The 12,042-nt window shown below is 43.3% G+C and overlaps 1 protein-coding gene across 1 annotated transcript; it reads left to right on the top strand.

Moving 5' to 3' along the window:
* Positions 1 to 10,904: 10,904 nt before the first annotated feature.
* Positions 10,905 to 11,756, top strand: LOC129766819 (uncharacterized). Its single transcript, XM_055767416.1, has 3 exons — positions 10,905 to 10,923; positions 10,990 to 11,102; positions 11,173 to 11,756. The coding sequence occupies exons 1-3, from the start codon at positions 10,905 to 10,907 to the stop codon at positions 11,485 to 11,487; spliced, it is 447 nt and encodes a 148-aa protein (XP_055623391.1). The 3' UTR covers positions 11,488 to 11,756.
* Positions 11,757 to 12,042: the final 286 nt, after the last annotated feature.

Genomic DNA, 12,042 nt, shown 5'->3' with positions numbered 1-12,042 from the left:
CGAGAAACTGCAGGCGGTACGTCTGGCATCAAGACGTTGATGACATTTGCCGGATGTGCCATCAACCAGGTGAAAACATAGAGCACATTATGGGAGGCTGTCCCGTTTTGGCCAACGCAGCCTACACCGAGCGCCACAACAACGTGGCCCGTATTGTTCATCGACAACTGGCGCTCCAATGTGCTCTACTGGAAGACAACGTACCAAACTACCGGTACCTGCCTGCACCTGTCCTGGAAAATGACCGTTTCAAGCTGTACTGGGATCGCACTGTTCTGACCGACCTCTCGATCCACCACAACCGCCCAGATATAATGGTTTACGACAAGAGCGACCGCAAAGTCACCATCATCGATGTCGCTATTCCACTGAACCAGAATCTGGAGGAGACCCACGGTCGCAAAATCTGCAAGTACCGACCATTGGCCGTGGAGCTCAAGGAACTGTGGGGGCTAAGGGAGGTCCCAAGAATTGTTCCAGTCGTTCTCTCTGGAACTGGAATTATCCCGAAGACACTTCTGGAAGCGCTAAAGGTGTTGAACATCGAGAAGGAATTGGCCGGCATCCAAAAGTCGGTCATCCTTAGCACCTGCGCGATTGTCCGACAATTCCTCGGTCAGGACTAAAACAGCACGAGCATGCAGATACGTGCATTCCGCAGAGCCTAGTCCCCCTTTGGCATTCAGAAGCCCGGGGGCAGGTGAAAATTCTGGCTAGGTTCGCCTAGTTAAGAAGTGAGATAAGTCTGCCAAAAAAAAAAAAAAAATTTGGTTCTCAAATGGGGATCAACACTAGGGTAGGAGCCTACCTGTTGGTCTCAAATGTTCCTATCTCACGCCTCCACGAAGATCATATGACGACATTTTTAGATCGGGCGTGAACTGGAAACACACACCTGGTCTTGGCTCCGAGAACGGGTGTCGAAAGTGGCTAAGTGAGGGGGTGCGAGCGAGTCAGAGCGCTATATCTCTCCCGGGGAAGGCCTCCCGGGTCATGGAGGCCTTGCCAACCCGCTGTCTCCCGGGCAAAGGAGATACACCCAGAAAATGGAGCTACGTTCACGAAGAATACTCAGAATGCGATCGCCCGAGGAGGGTCCCCGAACTGGAGCTGGTCCTGGAACGGGCGTAAGAGCGAGCGGCCAGCGGCTGGAGGGCGATGTGCAAGAGCGGGCCACCAGCCGGGTTCAACCCGAAGAGCTACCGCCACACGGAAACAGCAGCCATCGACATCACCAACGAAACGCTGCGCCTACGAGGCGTGTTGCGACTGTCAGACGACAGTCGTCCACACTTGTGGGTACTACTAGGCGACGGATCATGTGGACACATGAAATGAATGAATTCGTGATCCGCGCCTATTACATCTGCACTGCTTTGGAGACGGACATGAGCGGTCGCCCTCGAATACTCGCAATGTTCGAGGAAGCGTATCCAGAGTTCGTCGGGAGGCTTGACCAAAACGCGATGAACGCGAGGCGTAGAGCGATTGTACGCAACAATATGCTCTCCCAAACGCAAGTCGACGAGATCAAGCAGCAGGTGCAGAGAGAACTAAGCTCCAGAACAAGCAGAGCAAGCGATGTGTCGAGACGAAGTTCAGTACGGCTGAGCAATTCACTCGCGAGTGGGGCACGCGAATCAGCACCAGTGGAGGCCACAGTACAACAACCCCCTGAGCCGGAAGACCCACAGCCAGATCAACAACTACTACGCGATCTGGTCTTCCATTACGACGAGGCGATCTCACAGTTCCGCGACACGGACCCTTTGTCGCGCCCCAGGATCCCGAAGTTGCAGCATTCCCGCAGGCTGACAAGTGCAGTAAAGCTCATGAACGAGCACGTTCTTCCGCTGCACTTGGTTGATGCTGAGAACATGGAGGAGCTGCAACTGAAAGTTTACTGTGCTGCTGTGGCGACCGCCAAAAGTTTAGGATACCGTATTAGGCCAAGAGGCCGACTGCTCCAACATCTCCGTGAAAGGCGTGAGCCTCCATGGCGAAGGAGATTGGAGCAACGGATCCTAAACAAGCGCGCCGCAATTGGAAGACTGATGGCGTACAAAAGAGGCAGCAGATCGGCGAAATTATGTCGCCAAGTTGCTGTGATCGTGCGGCCTACTGAACTTCGCCAGCTGGGAGCTCACCAGCTGACGGAAAAACTCGACACACTGGTACAGCAATTGAGCGTCCTAACTAAACGGCTGAAACGTTACTCTGACTCTGCAAAGCACCAGGAACAAAATCGGATGTTCAGAGATAACGAAAAAGCGTTCTACGACCACATTAGCGACGAGAAGCCCGACTACCGCGAAGGTTTGCCAGATATTAGCGATGTGACGAACTTCTGGGCTGGTATTTGGGAGACCCCAGTAGAACATCGCGACGGGCAAATGTGGTTAAGACGGGAGGAGGAGAGTTGTGGTGAAATTGGAGAGATGCCAGCTATCATCGTCGGAGAGAACGATGTCCGCGAAGCCTCGCGGTACCTGAGGAACTGGGCAGCACCGGGCCCCGATGGTGTCCAGAACTTTTGGCACAAGAAGCTGACCGTCGCACATCCAAAGACAGCTGAGTGCTTCAACAAGGTGCTACGTGACCCACACAACCTTCCTGAATTCGCCACCCGTGGCGTCACCTTCCTCCTCCCGAAAGACAGCAACACATTGAACCCATCAAAGTACAGACCGATAACGTGCCTATCGAGTCTGTACAAAATACTGAGCAGCATAATTACCGCCAAAGTTTCTGCTCACTGCGAACAGCATCACATCATCGCAGAAGAGCAGAAAGGATGCAGGAAAAATACGCATGGCTGCAAAGACCAGGCCATCATCGACGCAGCCATAGTCGGCCAGGCGGTATATAACCAGCGGAACCTAAGTATGGCCTACATCGATTACAGGAAGGCTTATGACTCCATACCTCACTCGTTTCTCGTCCGGGTATTGGAGCTCTACAAAATTGATCCCGTCGTCGTTAGGTTCCTGCAGCATGCGATGAGGCAGTGGAGTACGTCTCTGCACCTCAGTGATGGGGAAAATGTGTTGCAGTCTAGAACGCTGCAGATAAAGAGGGGGATATTCCAAGGCGACTCTTTCAGCCCGCTTTGGTTTTGTCTGGCACTGAACCCCCTCAGTAGGACGCTCAATAGAAACGGTCATGGCTATAAAATAAGGTATGGCGACGGCGCCCACGAAGAAGTGACCCATACCTTTTACATGGACGATCTCAAGGTCTACGCTGATTCACGTCAGCGTCTAGGTGTAGCTATCCGGGTTGTCGAAGACATAAGCAGGGACATCTGTATGGAGTTCGGCCTCGACAAGTGTCGCTGTGTCCACCTGCTGAAAGGACAACTTACCGAATCCGGAGGCTACGAGGTCTATGACGGCGAGTTTATAAGAGACATGGTTCGTGGCGAATCCTATAAATATCTTGGATTCCGACAGCTCACCGGGATTCGCCACTCCGACATCAAGACGGAGCTGCGAGACAAGTTCTTGAGTCGAGTGAACTGTGTCCTGAGGACTTTCCTCAACGCGGGGAACAAGGTACGCGCGATCAACACATTCGCGGTTCCCCTGCTGACCTTCAGTTTTGGTGTAGTCAAATGGAGCAAAACTAACCTAGAGGACCTTGAGAGGAGGATGAGGAAAGCATTCAAAGAGGCCGGAATGCACCATCCTCAATCGGCACTGGAGAGAGTTTCACTACCACGCAAAGAAGGGGGACTTGGAATCGTCGACATTTCTGCACTGTGTGTTGCCCAGGTACGACAACTGCGCGAGTACTTCGCAGAACGCGCCAACCAAAACGCGCTATACCGGGCTGTCTGCGCCGCCGACAGAGGATACAGCGCTCTGCACTTGGCGCAAGCGGAGTACCAACTCAACTGCAATCTGCAGACAGTGGAGGAGAAGATTGCAGCTTGGAAGCAGAAGGCAGTGCATGGTGCCCACCCCCATCAACTGGACCGGCCACACGTCGACAAGGCCGCATCTAATCTGTGGCTAACGCGTGGTGAACTCTCTTCAGTAGTAGAAGCCGACATGATAGCCATCCAGGACAGGATAATGCCGACGAGAAACTGCAGGCGGTACGTCTGGCATCAAGACGTTGATGACATTTGCCGGATGTGCCATCAACCAGGTGAAAACATAGAGCACATTATGGGAGGCTGTCCCGTTTTGGCCAACGCAGCCTACACCGAGCGCCACAACAACGTGGCCCGTATTGTTCATCGACAACTGGCGCTCCAATGTGCTCTACTGGAAGACAACGTACCAAACTACCGGTACCTGCCTGCACCTGTCCTGGAAAATGACCGTTTCAAGCTGTACTGGGATCGCACTGTTCTGACCGACCTCTCGATCCACCACAACCGCCCAGATATAATGGTTTACGACAAGAGCGACCGCAAAGTCACCATCATCGATGTCGCTATTCCACTGAACCAGAATCTGGAGGAGACCCACGGTCGCAAAATCTGCAAGTACCGACCATTGGCCGTGGAGCTCAAGGAACTGTGGGGGCTAAGGGAGGTCCCAAGAATTGTTCCAGTCGTTCTCTCTGGAACTGGAATTATCCCGAAGACACTTCTGGAAGCGCTAAAGGTGTTGAACATCGAGAAGGAATTGGCCGGCATCCAAAAGTCGGTCATCCTTAGCACCTGCGCGATTGTCCGACAATTTCTCGGTCAGGACTGAAACAGCACGAGCATGCAGATACGTGCATTCCGCAGAGCCTAGTCCCCCTTTGGCATTCAGAAGCCCGGGGGCAGGTGAAAATTCTGGCTAGGTTCGCCTAGTTAAGAAGTGAGATAAGTCTGCCAAAAAAAAAAAAAAAAAAAAACGAAATAAATACATAGATAGTTGTTGCCCAATGTGTTTTGAGACCAGCATGGGTCTTTTTAGCTCTAAAACTGTAGCAAATACAGGAGACCCTCAGGTCCAAATATTGAACCACTTAGAAAATCATGGTCAAATGCACGAATACCAAGGAACAATCCTTTGTATTCTTCTAGGCGTAATTATCATAACAACGCTCATGAAACTTTTTAAAGCCTACAAAACATGGGTAACAGCTCAAGCTGTGGAGGCGGCACGTAAAATGCAAGCGGCGTCCGACCTAGTATAAAACCAGATGGATCAAACTACAGCTAAGTTACATAAAAACGTCCAAAAACTACAAACAATCAACAAGACGATCCAACAAGAAATAGTAAAAAATCTTAGAAAAACTACATTGAGGGCTAAACTACAAGAAGCAGAGCAATTATATGCCGAAGTAAAACGAATTTTAAAACTAAATATAAATACTATTAAGGGATCGGACTGCACCCACTACATATCAACAGCTAAAGAAGCTATCCAAAATATTAGAGAAACTATAACTAGTAATAAACAGTATAAAAGACGTAGCCTAAAAGAGATTGGACTAGCGGTTTTATTTACAGTAGGATTGAACAAAATAAAAGCAAAAATGGCAAACCTTCCAGAAACTATTAAACTCACTTCCTCCATAGTCCCTCAATTTGACGGAACAATCGACAAACTAAAATCATTTTTGGACGCACTGAACCTAGTAAAAACACTAGAAACAAATGACAATAAAACGACTATCATAACAGTTATTTTAACAAAACTCGAAGGAAGAGCTAGAAATGCCTTCCCCGACACACCATCTTCTTTGGAAGAAATCATTCAAACCCTTAAATCGACAATTAAATCCACACACCCCGCTCAAATAATAGCAAAAATGACCGGTCTGAGACAAAATGGTAATATAGAAAATTTTTGCCAAGATCTCGAAATACTGGTCAACAAATTAGAAAATGCGTACATCGGAATTGAAGTTCCAACACAGGTTGCTAAATCATTGGCAACAAAGGAAGGAATAAAAAGCCTAGCTAACGGACTGAAAAACGAAAAAACCTCTCTAATCATCAGAGCGGGTACTTTCAACTCATTTTCAGATGCAACAACAAAAGCACTGGAAGAAAATTCCACAAGTTCGAACGTTAACATTCTCTCCTATTCGCAAATTAACAGAAACACAAATCGATACAATAACAATTTCAACCACCCTGCTAACAGGGGCAATTATCAGCGTTATCCATTTAATTCTACCAACAGAGGTAGAAACCAACACAGCTTTAATAATCAACAACGCAGAAACGCACAATTTTTCAACAACTCAACTTTTCCTCAAAGAAATAATAACAACCAGGGCCGACAGAACCAAGTTCGAGGTCAATTTACAAATAATAACACGCAGCGATATCACAACAACCAACACAATGCTAATTTTAACCGTCCGGTACAATACATCCGATTGACGGGAAACGAAGAAATTCCGACGGACGACCTCCAGTCCGAGCCGGTTATGTCATTGGAGGGAAACCAACAGTTAGGAAACCGATGTTAAACATTTACAAATGTGACGTAACTTGTTCAATGTTCGTCACCCTAAAAATGCAAATGACTAAAAGACCATGCACATTAATAATCGACACAGGTGCGGACATCTCTATAATCAAAGAAGACCCAATTAACGGAAAGCAAATAATAGACACCAACAATAAATGCATTATTAACGGAGTTACAGAAGGAAAAATAGAAACAATTGCAAGCACATGCACAAACATTATATTCAATGACATAGAAATTCCACATCAATTCAGAAACGTCAGCAATAAATTTCCAATAAAAGCTGATGGCATCTTAGGTAGAGACTTTCTAACCAAATTTGAATGTAACCTATGTCTGAAAACATGGCTAATGACATTCTTTTATGATAATACGCAGATAGAGATACCAATTCAAGATAACTGGGATAATAATTACGTTATCCCACCAAGATGTCAGTTAATAAAACAATTTTTCTTACCGAACATAGAAGAGGATACCGTCATAATAGCACAAGAAATTAAACCAGGCCTATTCTGCGCAAACTCAATAATCTCTAAAAATTCATCATATATTAATCTCATAAACACTAATACAAGTGAAACAACAATACCAACAGATTTCAAACCACTAGCAATACCTTTAAGCGAATACTCCATTAATCAACTTAACACAACAATAAATCAGGATTCTCCGAATAGAATTACCCAACTACTCAAAGAATTAAAACTGGAAAACACACCAGACAATGCGAAAACTAAACTTATCAAACTTTGTACAACTTATAACGACATTTTCGCTTTGGAAAAAGATACATTAACAACAAACAATTTCTACAAGCAAAAAATATGTTTAGAAGACAAAACTCCAGTATATATAAAAAATTACAGAACACCTGAAGCCCAAACAACAGAAATAAATAAACAAATTAATCACATGCTCGATAATAAAATAATTCAACATTCCATCTCACCATATAACTCACCAATATTACTGGTTCCCAAAAAATCTAACAACCAAGATAAGAAATGGCGATTGGTGGTTGATTTCCGCCAACTAAACAAAAAAATTACACCAGATAAATTTCCACTTCCAAGAATAGACGAAATCCTTGATAATTTAGGTAGAGCAAAATACTTTTCCACATTAGATTTAATGTCAGGTTTTCACCAAATAGAACTTGACGACAAATCAAAAAAATACACAGCATTTTCAACGTCTAACGGCCACTACGAATTCACTAGGTTACCTTTCGGCCTTAATATATCCCCAAACAGTTTCCAGAGAATGATGTCCATAGCTCTCAGCGGACTACCTCCCCAATGTGCATTTCTTTATATTGACGACATAATCGTTGTTGGATGTTCTGTAACTCATCACCTCAACAATTTAGAAAATGTATTTCAACAACTACAAAAGTATAACCTAAAATTAAATCCCCAAAAGTGCTTATTTTTTAGACCCGACGTGACATACCTAGGACACAATATTTCAGCTGTCGGCATACAGCCCGACCAAACAAAATTTTCAGCAATATTAAATTACCCCACACCTTCGACTCCCGATGAAGTCAGGCGTTTTGTAGCCTTCTGTAATTATTATCGAAGGTTTATACCGAATTTCGCAGAAATAGCACACCCATTGAACAAACTGCTAAGAAAAAACGTAAAATTTGACTGGACCCCCGAATGTCAAATAGCATTTAATAAATTAAAGAATGAACTCATTTCACCAACGTTACTTCAATTTCCTGATTTTACACGAGAATTCAAACTAATAACTGACGCCTCGCAAGTGGCATGTGGCGCAGTATTAACCCAAGAACAAGACGGAATAGAACTTCCAATAGCCTATGCGAGCAAAGCCTTCACGAAAGGTGAGGCAAATAAATCAACGATTGAACAGGAATTGACTGCAATTCACTGGGCAATAACGTATTTTAGACCCTATCTTTATGGTAGAAAATTCACTGTGAAGACAGATCATAGACCTTTAGTTTACCTATTTTCTATGAAAGACCCCTCATCAAAACTCACTAGAATGAGGCTGGATCTAGAGGAATTTAATTTCGACGTAGAATACTTACAAGGAAAACTAAATGTAACGGCTGATGCCCTATCAAGAATAAAAATTGACTCTGAAACACTGAAAAAAGTGATGGCCATGCAAACTAGAGCCATGACTAGGAAAACACAAAGAATTGAAAATAACCCCGAAAAAGCGAATTTCACTGCACTCGACAACACCGAGTCTGATCAACTTAAAGTGTACGAGGCAGTCGAACCTAGAGAATGGGAGAGTCTACCCAAACTTCAATGCGGACGCGCATTTGAAAGTAATGAAATCACTTGTGAAAATGAAACTGAAATAATAAAATGCGCAATAACAAACAAAACAGGATATAGAGAAAAAATGTCGACATACACTGAAATTGCAAGCAATGACGAAAAATCCCTAGGAAACTTATTACAAAAAATTGAAAATATGACCAAGAAACTGAGAATAAGCGTGATAGCTCTAGCGTTATCGAGCGCAATATTCCAATTATGCAGCGTTCAACTCTTCAAGAAGACTTGTAACGACTCACTAAAAGACTTGCAAATAGTGCTCTACACACCCAAGCGTGTGATAGAAAGCAGTGAAGAAAAACTAAGTATCCTAAAAAATTTTCACAACACACCAATAGGCGGACACGTTGGTGCCAGCCGACTATACAAAAAACTCAGTAGACTCTATTCGTGGACAAAAATGAAACAAGAAATTTATGATTACGTCAGAAATTGCATACAGTGCAAACAGAACAAATACTTAACGACATCTAACGAAAATTATATACAAACCAAAACCCCTCAAAAACCCTTCGACCATATATCCATGGACACGATTGGCCCCTTCAATAAATCAAATTCCGGAAACAGATACGCCCTAACTATCCAATGTAACCTTTCCAAATATGTAATAATAAAACCAACCTCCGACAAACAAGCATCTACAATAGCAAGAGCTTTCGTCGAAAACTGCATCCTTGTTTACGGCACTCCTTCTGTTATCCAAACAGATCAAGGAACCGAATACAAGAATGAATTATTCGAGAACATATCTAGACTATTACAGATAAAACAAAATTTTTCGACACCCTATCACCCCCAATCCATAGGAGGACTAGAAAGGAATCACCGTTGTCTGAATGAATACGTAAGACAATTTGTCAACCCTACACAAAGTGATTGGGATGACTGGCTGCCTTACTACACATTCTGTTACAACACGACTCCTCACACAGACTTTTTCTACACACCTTTCGAACTCGTTTTTGGCAGAAACGCCATACTACCCTTCAATATCCAAAATCCTACACATATAGAACCAATATACAATCTCGAAGACTACCACAAAGAGCTACAGTTCAAACTAAAAGTTACAGCAAAGACTACTAAAGAGTTAATTGATAAAATAAAAAAGAAGCGTACAGATAAACAAAGTGAACTTGCCAAACCAATACAAATAAAAATAGGAGATTCAGTCCTGTTAACGAATGAGAACAGAAGAAAACTAGATAAAATATACCTTGGACCATTCCAAATAATATCAATTGAGCATCCCAATGTCACAATTGTAGACATTAAAACTAAAAACAAACAGACTATACATAAAAATCGCATAATAAAATGCAACTAATGAGCAACCCATCTCCATTAGGGGGAAGGGAATGCATAACTAAATTAAATTCCCAGACGATCACGAGTTTATAATATTACCTATTCAAATACCTATGTTGTATTGTATACTACAACAGTTTACCAAGTTAGTAATTAGTTAGTTAATTAACTCGAATACAAAAAAAAAATGTACATATTCCAAATATTAAACAAACATGTTTATACATACAAAAACCAGAATAATTGTAAGGTCAGACGAATTCTAGGCGAAATTTACTGAACACGAATGATTCCATTAGATTACATCATTCTCAAAAAGAGGGAAGGTGTAACAGGATCACTGGACCACCTACAACCCGATACACATGCCCTTATGGCAACAAAATTCTAGCAAGTGCGTCACGCTGTGCAACCAAAATAAACATGCGAACCATGTCGTAAATTCAGGCCAAGGTTCCGATGGTTATTTATTGCATAATATGACGCGCTGACCATTAACTTCCTTTGTTTACTTTTGCACTTCTTCGCTAGCTTCGCTAGCGTGAATTTAATGACAAACACATGCTTGCGCAAATGCGCAAACGTTTCCTATTTATGCTTTCGATTCCGGTTGACATCTTTTCGGACACATGTGTTATGTGTTTTACTACAATTCGCCTGACCACGCATAATAATAGAATTTAGGTTGTAGCTAGTTGTAAGAAATAAACGAATTGAATAAAAGGGAGTCTGACCCAGTTGGGCGGCCTCAGTATGAACGCGTACGTGAAAGTCTTTTCATATAACCGAAAGAAACTACTGGGTGTCCACATGGCGATCCTGCGACCTGCGACACATGGATTGTGTTATTAACGGTGGGTAGTGTCTTTCGACAAATTTATCGAGTTCTTGATTAACCTCTGTTTTTGTTTTGTTCACAGACAACTTCCCTTATTCGAAATCAGTATTGATCGAGATCAAGGATGTGAAACAAATTTCCAATTGGTTCATCAAGGGCAAAATTTTGAGCGACTTCATCCAGCTAAATGTGAAGGTCAGTTTTTGTTCAATTAAACACACCAAAATAGTTCTCTCTTTTAATTCTTATACGGTATTCCACACAGTTCGACCTGACCCGGAACACGATCTATGTTCCCCTGTCCGACACAAAAGTATCGGTTCAGATAGAGCGAAATCACCCAGTTGTTGGCATTTCTGATTCGTCATTCATCGCCCAGGATCCGCTTAATAACAGCTGTGCGTTGAAGCGAAATGCGTTCGAGAAGCTGCCCTTGCTCCAGGATTACGTGCACCAGGAATTGCGACATATGTATGCTGAGCACGTTTCTGGACGAAGAGATAGTGAGATAGTGTTTGAAGGAACATTACTATGTAATTTTAATCGTAAGAATTATTACTGCAATGGTGGAATAAAATAGACAGTCTAGAATGGATGAATAAGCATATATTCTCTCGTAGGTAAATTCTAAGGATAATCACAGGAACTGAACACATACCACATATAATTAAGTAGCCCCCCCCCCAGCTTGTTACGAAATGATATAATTATTGGTTCATCAAATTGTACACTTTTCTCTAACCGTATTTCTGAGACTGTTGAAAAAATATGTGGCAACAGAGCGTGTGAAATAAATCATGCTAGTTGTGTATGTTTGGAAATAAAAGAGCTTAGCTTGTGGATAAGTACACCGCAACTGGACTAAAGTTAGTTTTTTTTTGTAATACTGTTTATTACAGCCATGTTTTTTATCCAGTAGGTTTTTCATGTTTATTTATCATAAGAACACCGCTCTGATGTGCGAGTAGTGTACGCGAGGCCTGGCGTACCACACCCCGGCCGAATGTACTCTCCAATGGACACAAATTTGGGAAGGCTCGTGGTTGCCGCAGCAGTTGTGGTTTCAGGTTTTTCCATATGCAATCAGCTGCATGTAGCTGAAATATTTGCAATGTTTACCTGTCATTCCACTATA

Source organism: Toxorhynchites rutilus, chromosome 2 (assembly GCF_029784135.1).
Source record: "Toxorhynchites rutilus septentrionalis strain SRP chromosome 2, ASM2978413v1, whole genome shotgun sequence".
In the NCBI taxonomy this organism is placed as follows: Eukaryota; Metazoa; Arthropoda; class Insecta; order Diptera; family Culicidae; genus Toxorhynchites; species Toxorhynchites rutilus.
This window is presented reverse-complemented; position numbering and strand designations above follow the sequence as displayed.

Bases quoted from the DNA above. Each gene is read 5' to 3' on its own strand.
- LOC129766819 (XM_055767416.1), top strand. The intron at 11,103-11,172 runs GTCAGTTTTTGT...TATTCCACACAG, and splicing joins TCATCCAGCTAAATGTGAAG to TTCGACCTGACCCGGAACAC.